This window comes from Scomber japonicus, chromosome 12, assembly GCF_027409825.1.
Source record: "Scomber japonicus isolate fScoJap1 chromosome 12, fScoJap1.pri, whole genome shotgun sequence".
Taxonomy (NCBI): domain Eukaryota; kingdom Metazoa; phylum Chordata; class Actinopteri; order Scombriformes; family Scombridae; genus Scomber; species Scomber japonicus.
This window is the reverse complement of record NC_070589.1, coordinates 5,800,573-5,823,192: the sequence shown is the minus strand read 5'-3', so window position 1 is coordinate 5,823,192 and position 22,620 is coordinate 5,800,573. Positions and strand designations below refer to the sequence as shown.

Below are 22,620 nucleotides of genomic sequence, written 5' to 3'. Positions count from 1 at the left end.
AAGGAAGGAGGAAGAGAGGGAGGAAGGAAGGAAAGAAGGACAGGGGAAAAGAAGGAAGGGAGGAAGGTAGGGTGAGGAAAGAAAGAGAGAAGGAGGGATGAAGGAAAGAAGGGTTAGGGTTAGAAAGGAAAGGAAAGAGAGGAAGGAAAGAAAGAGAGAGAAGGACGGAGGGAGGAAGGACAGACGGAAGGAAGGGAGGAAAGAAGGAACAGTCAAAACAGACAGGAAGGTTAAAGTCAAACATGAACTATGGGACATTTGAATGATTTACAGACTTTTAAAGAACTTTAAAATGATAAATAAATGATAAATCAACACAGTGACACAGGATTAGTAAGTTGTATATTGTCACTGCATATTTTATAGACTGGTCCCAATCTTTTGATATTATTGATGTAACCCTGTTAACAACTGACTCTCCCTCTCTCCCTGTGTGTAACACTGCTGTATTGTCTCATCTAGGCCATGCTAGATGCTGCAAGAGCGATCAGACCCAATCTGTATGTGATAGCTGAGCTGTTTACAGGCAGCGAGCTCATTGACAATGTGTTTGTTAACCGGCTGGGAATTAGCAGCCTTATTCGAGGTACAACTCTCATGCACAAGCTGACTTTTTGTTTTTTTGTCTCTTTTTCTTTGTCTCTTTTCACTGCATTGTGACTCCCCCACACTCAAACTTATTTTTTACTTTATAACTCTCACCTTCTTTGACTGCATGCTGTTGTTACTTTGACGCCTGTTATCACTAACCCCTTCACAATAACTCTCCTCCTCCTCTTCTTCCCTCTTTTCCCCCCCTTTTTCCAATCTTTTTTTTTTAAACTCACCTTCTGCCCCTTAACCCCCCCTTCCTACTTCCCTCCTTCCCTCCTTCTCTCCTTCCCTCCTTCCCTCCTTCCCTCCTTCCCTCCTTCCTAACACTGACCTCTTGCACTGGTTTGGGTGTGTTGCTGGCTGTGGTTTAACCAGTACATGCTGGACGTGGCCAGAGCAGTGAATCCTAACCTGTATGTGGTGGCTGAGCTATTCACCGGCAGCGAGGAGCTGGATAATATCTTCGTTACCAGGCTAGGGATTTCATCACTGATAAGAGGTACAGTCCTGTATATGTTCAAAAATTCTGTATATTCATAAACCAAGGTATGTATGTATATTGCTTGTATAAGTTATTAACTGTTGGTATAAACAGATGGGTGACAGTTGTTGAAGTGTATGAAACTCTAATGAAGGAGTGAACAGCATTCTTCTAAAGGACTAGTGGTGATTTTCATACTCATCAAACTACTCAGTGAGACACATTTCCTGTACAGAAGCATGTGCATTTGTTATGTTTCTTCATTCATTTACCTGCATTTGTTTTTCCTGTCTGTATATTTAAACACAATTCCTAAAAGTGCTCTCTAACATTATAATAAACCTTATCCTCAGGTCCATAACAACAAAACAAACATACTGTAAGACATAATAGAAAAAAATTAATTACAATACAAGGATAAGACAGTACAGATATATACAGGGTAATGAAAGTAGTGGTTAAAACACTTAGAGACATGTTCCAATGATTCCAAAACCAACTTTGTCACTTTGTGTAGTCTCAGTTAATGCCATTATGATTTCATGTCTTGGAAGCTTAAGCAAGATTCTGAATGCATCATTAAATGCAACCTGAAGCTTCTTTATTTTTGCTTTACTATATTGCAGCATAGATGGACTGCATAGAGTGGAGTACAGTTTGCTTTAGACAGAGCTGTCTTTACATCATCTGTATGACATTTGCGTGCCAGCATATTAGCTCGTGCATACATTGCTGCACATCATCATCATCATCACATAGATAATTTAACATAACATCTAAAAATGAGAAAGGGTCAGGACCAATCATGACTAAATATTTGTATTCAGCTTGCATATAAGTGAACATACACTGGTTGTTAAAGTGGTCAAATATAAATGCGCTCAGCTATTAGTCATACATTTCATGCAGAGAAAATGTGAGGACAAAGTGCAATAAAGTTGTTTAAAAAAAATACAGTATACAATACAATACATCTCTGAGTAATGACCATCATTGAAGTGGAGGATAATTTGTTAGTGATTTTTTCACTAATAGCACAGATGCTATACTTGAGTTCCACTTCTAGAATTGATACCATAATTAGACTTTTTTTAATATTTTATTTTGAAAAATGAAAAAAGCTTCCACAACGTTTCAGCCTCTTTAGCCTTCATCAGGTATATCATGTGCAGCACTACCACACTTTAATATATACATACAAGCTGCCTCAATCAATCTGACTCATTGATGAGCACCTTGGTTAATACTATTAATGTGTGTCACCTTTTAGACAATAGAATATGAGAATGGGAAAGAATAGAAACATATCAAATTGGTAAAATACAACAGTAGATTACAGTATAACAGTATAATTAAGGACATGATGTCACTTGATCAATAAATACTATATAAGCCAAAGTTGTCCAATGTTAATGTTATCAAACACTAAATAATATTAAATAATGGTTTTAAAATAATATTCAATCAGTAACTGTCTGATCAAAGGAAAAGTAATGAGTTTATGAATCTGATCTGACAGATTTCGTACAGCAGACAGTAAAAAAGTAGTGAGGATCATTAACCAGCCTGCTTCTCTTTACTAACAGCAGCTTGAGTTGTCCATCAGCAGTCAGCCTGACAGATGAGTTTGTAACCAGGGTAACTGCATCAAATGTGTGAATTAGTGGACTTTCGTGCAGTGCATCAACAGTATGAATTGTGATAACTATTATACCCACAATGCCTTCATTCTCTGTCCTTCTCCTCTCGTACCCCTCCCACCATTTAACAGAGGCCATGTCAGCTGGTGACAGCCATGAGGAGGGTCGCTTGGTCTATCGTTACGGAGGAGAGCCAGTAGGAGCCATGGTTCAGCCCAGTCTCCGCCCACTGACGTCCTGCATCGCCCACGCCATGTTCCTCGACGTAACCCATGACAACGAGTGTCCCATACAGGTGGGTGTCTGTCCAAGTTAGGTGAATTAAAGATGCTGGTAACCAACAGTTTTAGCATGCATTTGACAATTTATAAGACAAAACAAATACAAAATCCCATAGAATGTCATCTTACTGTGTTTTTATTTGATTTTTTATTAAAAAAAATGAAATTTCTGTTTTTACATACCTGCTCCAAGAAGTTTGAACTAAAACATAATTTAATATACTCTCTGTTTGTTATACAGTTGCGTTCAGCTCTGGACTCTCTGCCCAGCTCTGCTATTGTCTCTATGGCCTGCTGTGCTACTGGCTCCACCAGAGGATATGATGAATTAGTACCACATCAGGTTAGACATCAACACACACACACACACACACACACACACACACACACACACACTCACTCACTCTGATACTTGGATATGATGCTCTTTGTTTGTCCAAGTGAGATTACAGTCACAATAAAGGATGAACTGACTAGTTTTCCACCTGTATTCAACAGCTGATTGAAAACTATAATAACAATAACAAGGTGGTTGGTTACTAAATAGTAAGGTTTACCGCAAAAAAGGACACATTATTACTTTAGGTTTTGTCACTTGTAAAATAAGCAGTGTCCATCATCATCAGACTCACTGCTGTGCCACTAACACCACATTAAAAACTCTGTACTGGAAATACAGAGATTTCCAGTACAGAGTACTGTATGAAATATTTAATTAATATGTCAAAATTCTGCTCTGTAGGTTTAATTCCTAAATTTGGACGACAGGCTTTTACAGAAGAAGAACACTATATTATCACATCTTCATTATACAATTCCACTGAATGTGTTTGTGTGTGTCTGTGTGTAGATATCTGTGGTGAAGGAGGAGCGTTTTTACCCCAAGTGGAACCCCGCTGCATCCCACTCCTCTGCTGGCGAGGTCGGACCTCATACCGGCATCATCGCTGGGAAACTGGCACTCAACAAGCTGCACCAGGAACTGGCTTCACATGGATTCATGCAGGTCTGTGATCATCAGTACAGCCACACATTTACTGTAGCTCTGCTTTTAGTCACTCTCCTAACATGAATCATCTATCTTCCACAGGTGTATGTAGACCAGGTGGATTCAGATATAGTCGCAGTTACTCGTCACTGTCCCAACACCCACCAGTCTGTGGTGTCAGTGTGTAGGACGGCCTTCTGGAACCCCAAACACCACGAGTACGGCACCAGCGTCCCACCCATGTTCATCCCTGGTAGGCGATCAACCACCAAACATGGATTTCTCTTTAGTTTGATTATTATTTCACTCATTAATATTATATTTTCCTCTCTTTCTCTTCCTCTCTCTCCAGGGAAGATAGAGGAGGTGGTGTTGGAGGCGAGGACAGTGGAAAGGCATGCTGGAAGCTACAAGAAGGACGGCAAATTCATCAACGGCATGCCAGAATATACAGTGGAGATTAAAGAGCACATACCGGTAAATGATGTGATGCTATTTAGTTTTTATCATATGGATGAAACGAATCATATCAGTACTAATGCTGGTTATATATATATATATATCTATATATATATATATATATCTATATACAGTTAGAGGAGAGTACAGTGGTGAAGCAGTCTGGGGTGACGTCTAAAGGTCGATCAGAGTTCGTGCAAGAAATCTGCTTCCAGAAGTTAACACCTGGCAGCGTCATCGCCTTCAGGTAACACACACACACAGGATAGAAGACTTGCTGGCTTTTATAAATGTGGACATGTTTACATAACGAGCACCTCTCTGTCCTCCTCACAGGGTCAGTTTGGACCCCAAAGCCCAGAAGTTGGTGGGGATGCTGAGGTATTATCTGTCCCAGTTCAGCCCCAAATACAAAAGAGGTAGTGTAGCAGATGAGAACCCACCAGAGGCTCTGCAGAAACCACTGGCACAGTGAGTCAGCATAAACCTGCACACACACCTCCTCATCACTTTACATCCATTTTCTATTTCTGTATTAGTTTTCTAGCTGAAATAAATTATGATGCTGTTGAGATGAACAGGAGAACTTACTTAGAATATATGAGCTGAAGCTGTATTTTGTGCTTTTTTGTTTCTTGTTTGAGTTACATCAAATACAGTATGCTCCATAACTGAAAGCACATGAGACGATTAAAGATCTTGTACTTTGGTTGAAAGTTTTATTGCTGGGTTTAAAAGCAGAGACAGTACAATGCACACATCTACTGTATTCTGCCAGATTTAATGAGAGCTGTTTGAGTATCTTCTCCAGTAAAGCACCATATATAGACTCTCAGCTTTGTGTGTGTGTGTGTGTGTGTGTGTGTGTGTGTGTGTGTGTGTGTGTGTGTGTGTGTGATGTTCACAGGCTGATGTCCACGCTGTCTCTGGCAGACCTGAACATCCTGCTGTTCCGCTGTGACTCAGAGGAACAGGAGGATGGTGGAGGCTGTTACGGCATCCCAGGATGGGAGACCTTAAAATATGCTGGACTACAAGGTACAGTAGATACATCAAGTACCCATTGAACTCAGTCACACATAGCTTCTACAGTACTATATGAAGTATAAAGTAGAGTCTGATGGATATTTCAGTTTGCTGATATTATCTGCCGATATTGGCCTATCACAGATATATCTGTATGAGTGTATATTTGGGTTGATAAGTGCAGATACTTTTTAAAAAGTTAGATAGGCAGCATTTTATGTGTATTTTGATACTTATTCTTAATTCAAGTTTATATGTACAAACATTTTCATTTTATTTCTGTTTTTTTGTTTGAAGTTATTTATAATTATTAAATTCACAGTGAAGTGCACTGATGTCATTTTATACAATAAAGTTTATAGTTTAACCCTTACATATCGTTCAGGGTCAAATTTGACCCATTTTTACATTTGGGAGCTGTAAAATCACCATATACTCATTTCTTTTAGTTAGACTTTTCCTAATGTGACCTATAGTTTACAAAAATGGAAATAAAATGTTTCTTTTTTATTTTTGTGCAGCTGATACACATTTTTATATATGCACATTTGAGCTGTGTTTATTTAAAAAAATCAATAATAAACAATCAAAGACATTTTATTCTTCATAATCTTAAAATAAAATTTTAACAATACAACATGTTCTCCTGGACCATAATATAATGATTGTGAATATCTTTTTTCTCCACAAATAAACAGACTACACACTTAATTGAAGATGAATCAAACATTTATTAATGACTGATGAGGAATTATGAGTCAGAACATGAACAGTATGTAAAGGGTTGACTGTAAAATATCCTCCATATACCTCCATAACATATCTTTGTCAAGTGTTTCATTACCACATTTGAGGGATGATTGCAAACAATTGGAGTTTATGTATCTATTCTGTATATGTAATTATCTTTTACTATATATTCTGGAATTTTTAGTATTATTCTAGTATTGGTATCAGCCCCAAAAATCCAGTATTGGTCAGGCTCTAGTATAAACAGTGTACTGCAAAATGTATAATATAATCTAAAAAAAGCAAGAATGAAATATCATTGAAATAGAATAGAATAAGTAGCTTTGTAGTGGTCAGATTATTAACTTTCATTACAGTGAATACACCAGATGCCTCTGACACACCCACAGTGATTTTATACTTTTAAATATGTGTCACTGTGTCTCTGCAGGTCTCATATCAGTGCTGGCTGATATCCGTCCTCACAATGACCTGGGCCATCCTGTGTGTGATAACCTCAGGCAAGGAGACTGGCTGATAGACTTTGTCTCTAATAGGCTGATCCACAGAGGAGGACCACTGGCGGCGGTGAGGCTTAACAAACAGTACCATCGACAGTGAGATCTGAGGATTGTACAAAGTACCTGACCATCCATTACAATGACATTACATTGTGTGTCTGCAGGTGGGTCAGTGGTTGGCAGCCATGTTTCACTACCTGAAACACATGCCACGTTACCTCATCCCCTGTTACTTTGACGCCATCCTGGTATCAACCTACACCACGGCTCTGGATGCGTCTTATAAACACATGTCCAAGTAGGTGCTGTTTATCTGTTCATGCACTCAAACACAGATTTTAGATGGTGGAAATTAATGTTCTTTAAAAATCGTGTAAAGTGAATTCAGACATTTTCTTCTAAACACATTAAATAGATCATAAATGTATTTCTAAAAAAGGTGTAAAAAGCATTTCAACCATTTAGATTTGAATTGTGGAGCTAGGCTTCACAAACTGTGTTTCAAGATTTCTGTGTTCAGGATTTAGTGGGCGGGTCTGAAAATCATAAACCCGCCCCTGCTGCTGTAGAGGTATAAATACATTCAGTGCACACTACTACTACTACAGTCTCAGAACACATATTTATTCTTACTTTACACGGACTTTAAGTGCTTAAATTACAGTCTTAAAACAATGAATTTTCAGTTGTGACTTATTTCTCTTTATTTCTCTGTCAGTTTCGTCCAGAAAGGCTCCACCTTCGTACGTCACCTGGCGTTGGGTTCAGTCCAGATGTGCGGCATCGGACGCTGCGCCGCCCTGCCTCCCGTCTCCGCGAAACTCGACGACGTCCCCTATCGCATCAGTCCAATCACAAACCAGAAGGAGCAGTGCTGCGTCTCATTGTCTGCAGGTAACCTAGCAACAGAGATTTTATTATGTTGTTTCTGTGGCAAAAATGATGAAGTAAGTAAGTAAATAACAGTAAAATAAGTCATATCAGTTTCTTCAGAATGAATTTTTTTTCATTTCCAGAAGTATGATATGAAGATGAAATAATTATTTATAATAATATACATGTATATACAGTAGGTGGACAGGCTGATGTAATAGACACACTCATTGATATTTCCTCAGGTCTTCCTCATTTCTCTGCTGGGATTTTCCGTTGCTGGGGCAGAGACACTTTCATCGCTCTCAGAGGACTGATGCTGCTCACTGGAAGACATATTGAGGCCCGGTACGTGTGTGTGTGTGTGTGTGTGTGTGTGTGTGTGTGTGTGTGTGTGTGTGTGTGTGTGTGTGTGTGTGTGTGTGTGTGTGTGTGTGTGTGTGTGTGTGTATGTATGTGTGTGTACTGAATATGTCCCAATGAGAGATTTTAAGCGTATAAAGTAGTTGCGGGATTCCCTTCTTCATCAATAGGCTTTTATGTATCAGCCTTCCAAGCACAAAGTATCTAAACTCTTAAATGTCCATAGTAACATCATCCTGGCCTTTGCGGGGACCTTGCGTCACGGTTTGATCCCCAACCTGCTGGGTGAGGGTCGCTGTGCCAGATACAACTGCCGTGATGCCGTGTGGTGGTGGCTGCAGTGCATCCAGGTAAGGAGCAAAATGTAATATAGAGATAAAAGTAATAGAATAGCTCTGACTGGCTAACATAACAAGACACACACTCTAGTGAGTCAGTGATAACACTAACACAGACTAAACAGGTGGTGAGAAAGCAGCTGAACGTGTCCCAAAATCATCTATCAGCAGCATGGATTAAAAGCACAGAAGCTGATCATCAAAGTATTGATCAGTCTGACAAATTGATGATACAGTATCTGTGATGTGCTCCTGTGCAGGACTACGCTACCCACGTTCCCCAAGGCCATGAAATCCTCCGCTGCCCTGTCACACGCATGTACCCGAATGATGACTGTGAGCCCTGCAAACCTGGAGAGGTGGTATGTATCTGACACACACACACACACACACACACACACACACACACACACACATTTTATTTCTACCACTACTTATACTCAAATTAGAAATGCTCGAATTCTAACACATAATTTGCGTGTGTGTGTGTGTGTGTGTGTGTGTGTGTGTGCGCATGCGCGCGTGTGTGTGTGTGAGTGTAGGAGCAGCCTCTGCACGATGTAATTCAGGAGGCTCTGCAGCGCCACCTAGAGGGGATTTCCTACAGAGAGAGAAACGCTGGACCCAAGATAGACATGCACATGAGAGATGAAGGTAGACCACACATGTAGAGAACTGTGGATGAAGCAATAATACACACACATAAATATTTTTGCTGCTGTCTGTATGTGTATTATACATATAATACCTAATGCTGACTCTTTGTTTTTACCCACACGTGCCTTCTTGTTCTGTATTGTTCCTTCTTTGTAAAATATTCAATATACAATAAATAAATGTTAAAAAATAAAATAATGATAATAATACACACATGTATCCCAAATAAAGACCTGTTTTATTCCAGCTGTAGTATTTTCTGAGCTCTGCTGCTTCTCTCCAGGGTTCAACGTGGCCGTTAAGGTGGATCCAGTGACCGGCTTTGTCAGCGGAGGAAACCGGTTTAACTGTGGCACCTGGATGGATAAAATGGGAGAAAGTGACAGAGCCAGGAACAAAGGCATGCCTGCTACTCCCAGGTAACACACACATATATATATATACACACACACACACACACACACACACAGTTATTCCAGCTACTGTTCTTATCTGATTACTTTATGCATGTGATTGTGATGTATGTGGGACTCTCTCTCTGTCTCTGTCTCTCTTTCCAGAGATGGGGCACCAGTGGAGATAGTTGGTCTCAGTAAGTCAACTGTCCGCTGGGTTGTGGATCTCCATGGCAAAGGACTGTTCCCTTACAAGGGAGCTAAAGTACACAGAGATGGTAAAGTACACTCATACTGTACATACATACACACGCGCGCACACACACATCTTTGAGTGGTTGTAACGACTAGAAAAGCGCTATATAAATACAGTCCATTTACCATTTACCATTATATTAATAGATGGTTGGTAGAGTAGTTCCTGGAGAAAAGTAGCCAGTGTTTTCAGATGAAGTGGAATAACAGCAGCTGTCTGTAATACTGTGTTCCAGGTAAAGAAGTGTTTATCCCGTACACCCAGTGGAACGATCAGCTCCAGCTGTCCTTCGAAGCAGGTTTCTGGGTGTCTGGGGAAGAAGGCGACCCCAACGAGAAGCACCCTGACCTGGTTCATAAAAAAGGGATCTATAAGGACAGCTATGGAGCCTCCAGCCCCTGGTGCGACTACCAACTGAGACCTAACTTCACTATCGCCATGGTAGTGGTAAGTGGACTGCATTGTCTTAATAATAAAGTTACAGATAAATGTGTAGCTTAAGAGGCTAATACGTCTTCATTGTAGAGTTGTGCCTGGCTGGCTGACACCCTCTCTCTCTCTCTCCCTCTGTGTGTGTGTGTGTGTGTGTGTGTGTGTGTGTGTGTGTGTGTGTGTCAGGCTCCAGAGCTGTTCACAGTAGAGAGAGCCTGGCACGCTCTGGAGGTGGCTGAGAAGAAACTACTGGGACCACTGGGAATGAAAACACTTGATCCTGAGTAATAATTCTTTATATACTCTCAACACACACACACACACACACACACACACACACACACACACACACATAGGAAACAATTGCAGAGCTCCAGATGAAGCTGAGTGAACTGTACACCATGAGGACAAAATCTCAGCCTTACAAACAGTTCTCATCCTTTATATCTATAGTTTGATGCTTTAAACTCAAAGCTGAGCCACACTTCCTGCTCCATGATGTTTTATGTTACGTATTATTTGATAGACTTCTGTATTTTTCATTTGTCTACTGTACTGTCATCATGTAATTCTAATGGAGAGTTGAATTTCAGCAGCAGTCGAGAGTAGTTTTAGTACTTGTAGTAATGCAGAGGTAGAAATATCAGTGGAGGTAACTCTCTCTCTCTCATACACACACACACACACACACGCGCGCGCTGTTTCCATATCTGTATTTTGATCATATTTTATAACCCGTCTTGTATTAGTGACATGGTGTACTGTGGTGTCTATGACAACGCACTGGACAACGACAACTACAACGTGGCGAGAGGCTTCAACTACCACCAGGGACCGGTGAGTAACACCACCCTCTGCTGGTGATGTATGGTTCTGCAGTCCAGTTAAACAACGCAATAACTATGACTTTTTCTCTTTTTGTGTGTGTAGGAGTGGCTTTGGCCTGTAGGTTACTTTTTGCGTGCTAAACTGTACTTCGCCAAGAAGATGGGTAAAGAAACCTACACCAAGACTGTCACCCTGGTCAAAAATGTTCTGTCACGACATTACACCCACCTGGAGAGGTAGGACTGTCTCCATGCTCCAGCAGTTTTGTCTTTATGACTTCATTTTGAATTTTTAGCTTCAAAAGCAATCTAACTCATTCTAAAGTACTGCTATGAGATAAAAACATGCATTTTGACCCTCCACCTGTCCTCCATCTCCCCAGGTCTCCATGGAAGGGTCTGCCAGAGCTGACCAATGAGAATGGCCAGTACTGCCCGTTCAGCTGTGAGACCCAGGCCTGGTCTGTGGCCACCGTGCTGGAGGTCCTCTACGATCTCTAGATGACCGTGACACGCCTGCCTCCCTGTCTTGCTAATATTGTACTTCCTGTTGTAGCCATGAGAGAGAGAAAGAAGCTCAATTCCAGAGCTTGAAGATGCAGGTAGCCTCAGTCTAGACTCCCAACACACACACACACACACACACACACACACACACACACACAAACACACAAACACACACACACACAAGCCTGTCATCATCCTGAGAGGTTACTATGCTGCATTTAAGTCCCGTGGGAAAAAACTAAAATGTTCAAGTTTGCATGTTAAGGATACCATGATGGAATTAATGTAACTTTAACAGTGTTAGCCATTTTAATACTTGACCATTAAATAACTAATTAGCAAATAACTCAGTATCAATATCTGTTCTTGGTCTATTTAAACCTAGGGTTACTTAGCACTCTTCTAAAGTAGTAATATATTAGTATTTATTGCTGAAAGCTAAAGAGAACTGTATTTATTTAGGAACCTCAAATTTCCCATGTGACCTAAATGCAGCATTTTTCCAGCTTGAGCCATTACTTCAAATTTACACCAACTCCTGAGCTGATTTAGTGTCAGTGCTCATTTTTTTAAAAAGTGGAACTTGATAGATTTTTAAACACATTTTAAAGCACCTTGACCTCACAACCAGCAGCCTAACTAAAAGGGTCAAAAAAAGAGAAGAAAATATTTCTTATTGAATTAAAATAACCTGCCACAGTCTGCATTTACTGCTTGAATCCTACCTCCTAACTGTCACAGCTCTGTCCTCATGTCACTCGTGTCTCAACATAAGGTCAACACACACTTACTCCATATTTTCTGCTGTTGAAGTATCAGTCTTTTCCTTGGTATTGTCACTATATAGAGATTCTTGAACTAACAAAGATTTTACACAGTCGACACATATGTGATAGCAACATACATGTTACAAGCCTAATTGTTGTCATAAGAAGTCAACAGTTCAGATTCAGTTTACTGGACACACATGACACAACTGTGCGATTTTAGAATTCATTTAGAATAACCTCCTGCAAAAAATAGTCTTCCAGGTGTTTCTCTGTTTTCCCCACAAGCCTTATAATGTACTTTAATGTTTCTATCATGTGCTCTGTCATCATTAATCAAGCTGTGTAGTATCATTAAACTAAAAGAAGCTGTTTAGTGCATGAAGGTTGTTCTCCAAGTGCCATGAAGCAGAACACTTCCAGTGCTTTGTGTTTTTAAGTGTCTGTAGATCTCTGCTGGTGACCTTCCACTGTCTTATAGTGAAATAATAGAACAGGTGAAATATTGTGTACCAGCTAACAGAAGTCACTGTGATGTATTGAACTTGTATCACTTCCCACTTCCTGTGTCAGACACACACTGCTGATAACATCGTAACACATCATGTGGTCACTTTGAAGTCTTGTTTCTGTAACTTAAGGACGTAAAACATTGATGTGCTTTCAATACTTGATATCCAACTGAAGCTGAGGTACGGTTACTTTGCTGAAAAGTTCAAATAAGACAGCAGAGCAGAGCAGTTGTCTGTTTTTAGATGTAGCACTTTCAGTTTTCTACTTTTCAACAATGTGGTTTACTGATAGCCAGCAGAGCCAGTGAAGAAGCAACATGTCCCTGTCTCAAAGGATGACTATATTATGAGGTTAGATGACACTTTATGTATCTTTTAACAGAGAGATACATGAAGTGATATGACAGAACAGTGCAATGTCTGTGAGCTGAAACCATAATGTTAGTTTTTAGTTTAACAGTATAAAAGGTTTTACTGGATAGATACTGGACACTTAAACGGTGTAGCCTCATGACCCCCCACCTCACTGTGACATGCATACTCTAGCCTATGTGTGCCTGCCTTTACATCAGTCTGTCTGTTGTCTGTAATGTTGTTGTTCACTCTGTTTGATTGGTGTAACTATTGCCATGGACAGAGCAATGCTAAATAAACTGTTACCTGACTTGACTGTTGTCTCCTTTTCTTCCTCTGGTTGTGCACGTGTGTGTGTGTGTGTGACAAGTATTTCTCATGCTTTGGGGACATCTGTTTTTAGAGTCAAATATGGTGACTCAAGAAGCAAATATAAACATAAATGATTACATTTTAGGCTGAAGACTTGGTCTAAGGTTAAGGGCATGGCTGTAGCTACCATTGAGGACACCGGGGTCATGTCCTCTGTATTTTTTTCTTGAAGTTTTGTTTCATTGTGAAGTGCAAATAGCATCAACGGACTGTCATGTGACACATACTGGCAGATACCACTGCCATGTCAAAACAAAAGTAGTCGGCTATTGCCTTACTTAGATGTAGGGGCTGTAGGAAGGATATAGCTTTACTTGGATGTAGACTAATCAGTTGTTGTGATGAGTCATATACACATTGATAACATCCAAGTAAAGCTATAGCCTTACTTAGATGTTATCAGACCAACCCAAGGCAACACTGGTCAATAGCACCAAGAATCTAAGCTGAGATAAGAATGCTGGAACTCTGACAGGAAACTGACAAAACCATCTGGCACAGAAGGAAAAGAGCACACCACATATATACACTGGATGATAACGAGGCACAGGTGTAACACATTAGGGGAAGGGAGGCAAACAGAAGGAGAGGAAGCTAGGCAAGACAAGGGAAAACACACCAAAATAAAACAGGAAGTAGACAAGACAAACAACTAAATCTACCAAAATACATTACAAAACTACTGGGCCCTGACAGATGTAGACTAATCAGTGTTGTGATTTTATGAGTCATCCACACATTGATCTCATCTAAGTAAGACTATAGCCTTACTTAGATGTTAGGGCTGTAGTAAGGCTATAGCCTTACTTAGATGTAGACTAATCAGTTGTTGTGATTTTATGAGTGAGGTCTTGAAATCCATCAGGAATGTTTTCACCGGCCCGGTGTTATGTCCCAACTGGTTTCCAATTTAACTGGTTTCCTTACCGAACAGCTCCAGCTGTGTTGCGCTTCTGTCAGTAGATTCGTCACAAATTCACAAATATACAGCATATTACTGGAGGTTTTTAAGTCGCAGTTATATAGTGCTTACTTCCAGAAACAATATTCTCTGCAGTAGATGTGAACTGAGACTTGAAAATCCCAGAAATATGTTGTCTACATTTGTGGATTGGACTTGACCCAAACTGTTCATTCATTGGATGAGCCATTTTCTCCCTTTCCCAGCAGGCCGTGCTCCATTCCACATTTTAAGAACAAACAAATAAAACAATATATTGCAGTTATATTTTTTAAATATACAACAATGGAAGTTGTAGAATACTGAAATAGGAGTTGATTTAAGTTGCAAAACTGGACCACAAGAGTGACCATGACTGAGAAATGCACATCAAGAAAGCGTTATATATACATCATGGATTATAATTGTGATTTTTTTGACCTTGGTATTTGAAAAATCCTGGCTACGGCGTTGGTTAAGGGTTAGGGTAAGTAACTGTAATCCTGTAATTGTAAATCAGTGTTAGATATAAGACAAAAGAGCCTAGACCAGATAAAAATGAGGTTTGTATTTTATTTTAATGAAAAGAACAGGAACAGCATTTGGGGCCAATCAGAGAGTGCAGATGTAAAATGTCAAGAAGACAAAATAGAGTTGTGAGTTACTTTGTTTGCTAAACTGTAGTGCTGCTCCAAGCCACACACCTATGTTTATTTTAGATTTTATATACATATGTGTGTGTGTGTGTGTGTGTGTGTGTGTGTGTGTGTGTGTGTGTGTGCGTTTGTCATCAATAGGCAGAAAGAGTCAGCAGGCTGATGAAGAGCAGCACTGATGAGGAAAAGACCTGGAAAGAGAGAGAGAAACATGTCAGTACTGCTACATTTCAGTTTGACATGGAAGTGTGTGTGTGTGTGTGTGTGTGTGTGTGTGTGTGTGTGTGTGTAGTTGGTAAGGTCAGTCATTGCTCACTCTAGCTGTAGAGCCTCCACTTTTGTCCAGTTTCAGAGAGCTGCTGTTCAGCTGAACCCAGAATGCTGTGTAGTCCTGTACCAGCGTGGCGCTGCCATGACAACAACAAAGCAGTGGCAGTATTAGGAAGACGTGGATTTGCTGGTTGTCAGTGGTTGCAGTACCACTAATGGTCCCAACTGCTAACCCTGTCTAACTAACCTAACTAACCTAACTAACCTAGCCTAACATGACTCTTTTTTCACGATTTAAGCATGTACATATGAGTCTCTTGTTTTTATGTATAGTATTTATTATTGATCATCTTTTTCTTTCATTTTTATTTATTTCTATTGTTCTATTTTTATTTTTTATTATGAATGAATGATGCACTGACTGGTGAGCACTTTAACATTTCATTGTACTTGTGACAATGACAATAAAGATCTATTCTATTCTACTGAGAAATCTGTGATATCTGCAAAACAACTCTTTATACTTTAAAAGCTGCTATTTAAAATAAAAGAAGTGAGAACAGTTCAATTAAAAAAGTGCGGCTGTGGTTCAGGAGGTAGAGCGGTCGTCCTCCAATTGGAAGATTGGTGGTTCGATTGGTTCCTCCAGTCCACATGTCGATGTGTCCTTGGGCAAGACACTTAATTGCTCTCGTTGCTGTGCCAACGGTGGGTGAATGTGAATGAATGGTTAGATTCCCCTGATGAGCAGGTTGGCACCCTGCGTGGTAGCCCCTGCCATCAGTGTATGAATGTGTGTGAAAGGGTAATATGACATGTGATGTAAAGAGCTTTGAGTGGTTGCAAAGGCTAGAAAGGCGCTATATAAGTACAGTCTATTTACCATTCATTTACCATTAAAGTAGTACTTATCCTCCATTGTGTGTGTGTGTGTGTTACCTGAAGTATATATCTCCATAGTTACTATTGTTAGGTGCCTTCCAGGTCAGCTGGACCTTTGTCCTCTTGTCTCCTGTTGCTTGACTGACAGTGGAGTTCTACATACACACACACACACACACACACACACACACACATATATATAATAACTGCCTGACAAATTAAGTGTGGAATTTGACTTTGAGTAAAAGCAGTTGAATTGATTTAAATTTAAATTGTGAAAATGAAGCCATGATGATAATAAACTGATACATACCTCCATGTTTTTACAGTGCAGTGGAGTAAACATGGTGGTATTAATGTTGGTGAACTGTCCTACTGGCCACTGCAACTCTAGAAACAGAAAATGACAAAGAAGAATTATTTGACTGTAATGTAATGATGACAGTAGATAAGGTATCTTAAGAATAGCATCCTTCAACTAACATTCAATCAATATTGAGACTTTATTAATACAAACCACTAGAGTCTAGTACATGAACTATCAGGCTTTCCTTCTCTTCACATACAGTGTAAAAAGACCATTGAGTATTTTGTTGCTCAGTTAATTGTACATAGGAACACACTTTTCAGGTGACACATCATTTTTCAACTATACAATCATTTACAGGACATATTCTCCTCTAAATGACAGTGCAAAGCAGAACTGAGCATTTCTTGTTACCGTTTTCCTTCCTGCTCCTGGCCTGTAACAGGAAACCCTGGAACTCAGTGGAGCTGTTCTTCATCACCTCCACCGTCACTGTGAAGAGAGGATCAAGGAGGAGTGAGGGATTCATGTTAATAAACTAGAGGAAAGGACCAGAGGTAACACGAGAAACATGAGTAACATAGGTAAAGTGTGACAGGAGACAGATGGAAGTCATGAACTAGTCTAAAAAGCCTCTCAGTTACATTTGTTGATCTTTGATGGAGGAGGAGAACGGGGGGGATGCTGAGGGTCAGAGTCTGGCAGAGTAAGTTCCTCTAAACATGACTTTTGACCTCCGAACTGTTACCCAAGACCACCCCTGGGATGGAGGGTGGAGTCAGGGATAATTAGAGAGGCAGGAAGTGAAGAGTTGGGAAGCGAGAGGATGAGGAGGAGTGAAGAGAAATGGGAGATTACAGAGAGAAAGATCACTATGATCTCTCAGCTCTTCATGCTATGGTTAGCTGGTAGACAGGCTTCTACCAACAGGAGCTTTTCATTGCCAATAACATCTGTTAATAATGAGCATTTTTTATAAAATCCTCCCAGTTGGTGAGAATTTGATTTCTTTTTGCTTCACATAAAAGTGCATCAAAAGATAAAGACTGACCACACAGCAGACACCACCTCTGACTGGACGGATGATGTCTGAGATATTATTCTAAGGGCCAAACTTCTCATGGAAATTTAGATTACAAGTATATTCTTCATCTGTTACACAGGAATATCTAATACTTTTTATTTTTGAAAGTCTCCCATTGACAATCAATCTGGATCAGTATTAAAAGAAATGTTTGATACTCTGCTGTGGAATGTTACCAAGTAAATTAATCGCTGCATAACTAGTATGAATTTGACAGAAAAATAATTCAAATTCTTCACTACAAATGTCTTATTCTGAAATTTGATGACTTGGTTCTTCCTGTGGTCCAAACAGGAAACTACTCATTTTCACAGTAAATAGATTCTTTATTATAGTAAAGATATTATAGTAAAGATATAGGTTATTATAGGTTAGATTATAGGTTATTATGGTGTGGTTTTACTGGCTCGGCTCCCTTGAGACCCTAACCCTTCAACTAAAATGAGTTTTGACTGATCTATAATATCTACATGCTTCCATTTTACAATATGAGTACCTTCACTTATGTTATTTCATTTGTTATCTTTTAAATAAAACTGACATTTATTTTAATATATTTTAATAGTGTGTTAGTGCTAGTGTCTCAATACTTCTTCCACCACTGATATGTTGCCAGTAAACTCACAATATTTCCAGACACACCCAAAGTCAAAGTGTTTATATATACCATGTATGTATAGAAATACTTTGCACTGCGTATAGTCAGTACAGACAGTAAACTAGAAGATATAAAATACAGACTGAGGCTAGAAAAACTTTATTAAAGGAAGTACAGTCTTACCTGTAACTACTCCACCAGGCTTGTAGGTGGCACTAGAGGCAGACAGTGTGAATGGCGGGCTGCTGGTGGAAGGGATGAAGGGGGGGTGCACAGGCATCATGTTGCCACAGGAGAACGCCACCGAGCCGTTGGGGAAACACACACCCTCCTCCACACACCACACACACACCACCGCCGCCAACAGCGACATCACTGCTTTAAGAGGCATCTGTTTAAAGAGCAGAGACAGCAGAGGAAAGGTTCATCTACTGGTTCATATTGATAAAGCTGATGTGTTATAAGCATGTTAATCACACATAGAGAAACAGAACTTATCAATAGTACCATGTGATATCATATCCCTTCTGTTTTTTTCTTTGTAGAGCCCAATAATACAAGAATTTCCCAGGAATGTAATAACATCCCAGACACACAGAGGCTCAGAGACATGCAGCCACATCTGGGATTCATTGTACAGGTGATGTTGTCTTCCCAGTCAGTCAATAATGCAAAAAAAAAAAAAAAAAAATCCACAGTTCCAAGTTTAGGTGCTCTGAAAAATCACAGAATGACACCCTCAGTTTTAGTCTGGATTTGGGGGTTTTAAGATGTAGTAAATGTGTGTGGATTAAAATGATGAACTGTATGAGGACAATAACAACCAAGTGAAAGTTCTCTAGGCTTTACTTCAAACTGGAAATAATTAGAAGGTAGGTCTGCTGCTATTCTATGTTTTTCTTATGGTCAGTCTCAAATATGAAGTTCTTATTTTCAGTCATTGTCTTTTCATCCAGCAGACATTAATCCACATGATGTTCTGGTGAGTGTCTCCAGCAGGTGTTTGTTGGATTCAGTCAAAATAGCTCAGAGGAATAAGATAGATCAGGTTTACACACACACACACACACACACACACACACACACACACACACACACACACACACACACACACACACACACACACACACACACACACACACACACACACACACACACAGGTTGGCAGATTCAGTTCACATACACTACCACAGTGTAACGTTTATAATTTGAGCAGTATTCTGTTTATTCTTTTATTATCTGGCTCAGTTTGGGCTGACTCTGGACAACAAATGTCTTCGACTAAATTCCAACTAGACCGATTTTACATTTTGCGTTTTCTCTTGATTCTTCTTTTCTCCACCAGGAGGATGAATCTTTGTTTGTTCATAACACTTTTCACATACAGTACGGTCTAGACTTGCTTTATGTGTAAAGTGCCTTAAGATAACTTGGTGTGATTTGACGCTATATAAATAAAGATAGATTGATTGAAATGCTAGTGAAAGGTCAGTTTCATATTTCTTTTTAAGCTTAACTGAATTTGCTTGTTTATTTAAAACTGTCAATTTTTAGCATCATTGCAATTTTAACACATTATGGATTACATGTTATAGATAATCTGAAATTAGAAACATCTGGATATAAAGTTACTCACTGAGGAATGTTGTATTTAGATGAATTAACCTGAGTTAAATCAAGTCAATCTAGTGTGTTAAAACTGATGTGTTAAGACCAAATAGAAATACTCACCTTCTCCCTTTACAGCTGCTGGTCCTTCCTGTAGACTCACACACAGGTTTGTCAGGGATCTACAATAAAAAGACAACTTGATTCTTCTGAATCTTGTCAAAAATAGTAAAAAAAAAAGAAAAGAAAAGAAAAAAGAAATGACCCCACCTGGAGGTCCTCTGTGTAACTCTTCTGCTCTGCTCTGCTGTGACTCAAACTGTGTCGTCACCACTGGTTCAGGAGAGTAATTGGTGTGCATTGATGTGTGTGAAACACTTTCACCCAGGAGTTCTCGCCTCACATCCCATCTCATGTAACCATGACAATGCTAATTATACAGGGGGGTGAAGGGGGTTGAGCATTCAAAACAACACAATGCTCAATTATGACAACCTTCACGTACGCACCTGAGGAACCGGCTCATGTTTCTGATGATGGCTTAATTAGCACCTACTGTCAAATGTTCCTCGTTCAAAACAGACGCATGGTCCTCATAAAACCTCAGCTAGAATTACACAGCTTAAGTTAACCCTAACCCTAACCCTCCATAGTCTTGAAGTCTACCTCGTGAAGCTTGTTCCAGGAAGACAGTCAGTCTAGTCAGAGGTCAGACACAGATGCTTGTCAAAAACAGCTGATTCTTTATTCCTTACATGTGATACAGTACAAAACAACATCAACAACAGCTCTGTAGGTAATGTAACAACAGGTAAACAATGATATGACAGTCAGGTGTACACAGTTAATGAGAATGTGTTTGGTGACACAGTCCTGCTCCCTCAGCTGTCTGGGTGAAGTCATGTTTGCATTGCTCCATAGTTCAGATAACCTTCTCTCTCTCTCTCTGTCTCTCTCTGTCTCTCTCTCATTCCAGCAGCTACAGTGCTGATGTATGTTCATTCATGTCGTTGGTGAGCTGCCACATCTAAAATGTCTACAGTAGTATAACCAGCTGAAGGCTCAGAAGTCACCGTGTGCTACTTTTAAAGCTTTAACTACGATTCCGATCGGTTCAGGAAAAAGATTCCTGGGAAGTTGCCTGGATTCCTCGTACAGTACTGTAAGTTTGTATCACATTTTATGAAATATGCTCAGATGAGATGATTTATGAAGTAAGGCCAGGCGTAAGTGCTTAACTTGATTCATAAAAACACCCTCCTGGACAAGCTTAGCTTAATACTGCAAAGACTAAAGCAATGTCAAACAGTCTACCTAACTTTAACAAGGGACAATGCTGGGTTTTTTGTTCATGGTTAACTTTTGATCCTGTGCAAACTAGAACAGAACTTTTGGAGATGCTGCACTCAGCAGCTGTCTATCAAGGATCGCTCCTATTGGCCTTCATCACAGCAGACTGATTTGTCACAGTAGGAAAAACCCAGGAATGAAAATGAATGATGGCTGAATTCCATTTAGCTGCTTCAGTTTATTGTCACACTGTCATGACTTACTGGGAACATTGAATAGATACATAATGGCTGCCACTTGTAAATAAGACTATGCTGTGTTTGCTATCCCTATGCTGCCAGTTTTCCCTCCCGTTTCCAGTCTTTGTGCTAAGCTAGGCTAAACACATCCTGGACTATTCCAATAGAATTGAGATACAATGGTGACAATGACACTGGCCTCTCATCTTAATCTATATAAGACGAAAAAACAGCATTATTTTCCAAATTCTTGCCCTATTAAAACACTGTGCACTGATTTTGACTCGTTTGTTGAAGAGGTGGTGCTAGCATATAAAGCTAGCGGATGCACTGTATATGAAATTAACTGTAAGCATATCTCAAGATTGTTTATTGGTTTTAAATAAAAACTATTGATTTCTTTTGTCTGTTAATAAGTGTTCATTTTCATGACCATTGCATTGTTGCCTGTCTTAACTTAGTAGTAGTCTAGATGAAATAACTCAAAGCTAGTTTTCACTTGAGGTGACCACAGAAGAATCATGACTGGCTCATCCATGATTTTTTCAGTACTATGTTGTGACAAAGGAAACAGTGACAGCAATAAAGCCAGGAGTTCTCACTCTGTGTACTAGGCCACTGACCACTCAAATACTAAACATAATGTAGAACATACTTCTGTAACATATCTGTTGTGCTTAGCTGTGAATAAAGGCAGCAGCAAGGCACCAGTAATATAACCTGACCAATTGGGGATGTGGGTGTGTGTATTGCAGGTGTTTCCCTGGTCCTGTAAGTACCTGTGTGTTGCCACAGTAACAACAAAGCTGCCCTAGTGCCTAGTGTACAGGGCGCTGATAGCACCTTATGAAGACGTGAGGGGACTGAGCAGATTATAGACATTTATAGGGAATGTCACGTTACTTGAAGTGATGGGTGCAAGGATGGTCGGATAAAGCTCCTTCTGTTTGGAAGTTAAGGAACCAGGTGCACAAATAGCCCAGTGTGTCTAAAAGCCAGTCTAGTTTCACATTGTCTGGGTGGAAGGTGGACAGCGTTTAGTAGCACACTGGTTCATAGAGCTGATCTTAGATATAGACAAAAGCCTTTTATATAGTGTCATAAAGGCAGTCTGGAACTGTTTACACCTTCAGTACTTCAAGTTAACTTTTTGTTGTGGAAATACTGCTACAAAGCAGGACTTGTACTTTATCTGCTCAACTTATTTATCGATTATTCAAATATGAAAAAGCACCAGGAAGAATTTTGGTTTTTGATTGGTCTTTTGTTGAAAACTGATTTTAGGACTAATTCTGGGTGTGATGGAATAAGAGTAAAGGGATAACATTGACAGCTAGGGAGGTAAAGACAGTGACCACAGGCTGACCTTTGACA

The 22,620-nt window shown here is 39.7% G+C and overlaps 1 protein-coding gene across 2 annotated transcripts in view; it reads left to right on the top strand.

Moving 5' to 3' along the window:
* Positions 1–13,315, top strand: part of agla (amylo-alpha-1, 6-glucosidase, 4-alpha-glucanotransferase a) — a 33,085-nt gene extending 19,770 nt beyond the window's left edge. Inside the window, exons 13-35 of one of the 2 annotated variants that reach the window (XM_053329697.1) lie at positions 970–1,093; positions 2,847–3,010; positions 3,238–3,339; positions 3,847–4,002; positions 4,087–4,237; positions 4,337–4,461; positions 4,578–4,690; positions 4,780–4,914; positions 5,351–5,481; positions 6,650–6,786; positions 6,884–7,017; positions 7,438–7,613; positions 7,838–7,940; positions 8,182–8,305; positions 8,554–8,655; positions 8,836–8,947; positions 9,234–9,369; positions 9,511–9,623; positions 9,837–10,048; positions 10,220–10,317; positions 10,783–10,870; positions 10,964–11,097; positions 11,244–13,315. In XM_053329697.1, coding sequence (XP_053185672.1) covers positions 970–1,093; positions 2,847–3,010; positions 3,238–3,339; positions 3,847–4,002; positions 4,087–4,237; positions 4,337–4,461; positions 4,578–4,690; positions 4,780–4,914; positions 5,351–5,481; positions 6,650–6,786; positions 6,884–7,017; positions 7,438–7,613; positions 7,838–7,940; positions 8,182–8,305; positions 8,554–8,655; positions 8,836–8,947; positions 9,234–9,369; positions 9,511–9,623; positions 9,837–10,048; positions 10,220–10,317; positions 10,783–10,870; positions 10,964–11,097; positions 11,244–11,361 — 2,988 coding nt within the window. In that variant the 3' untranslated portion in view covers positions 11,362–13,315. Of the gene's footprint in view, positions 1–462; positions 587–969; positions 1,094–2,846; positions 3,011–3,237; positions 3,340–3,846; positions 4,003–4,086; positions 4,238–4,336; positions 4,462–4,577; positions 4,691–4,779; positions 4,915–5,350; positions 5,482–6,649; positions 6,787–6,883; positions 7,018–7,437; positions 7,614–7,837; positions 7,941–8,181; positions 8,306–8,553; positions 8,656–8,835; positions 8,948–9,233; positions 9,370–9,510; positions 9,624–9,836; positions 10,049–10,219; positions 10,318–10,782; positions 10,871–10,963; positions 11,098–11,243 lie in introns of both variants that reach the window. The other variant, XM_053329698.1, reaches the window with a different exon arrangement.
* The last annotated feature ends 9,305 nt before the right edge of the window (positions 13,316–22,620 follow it).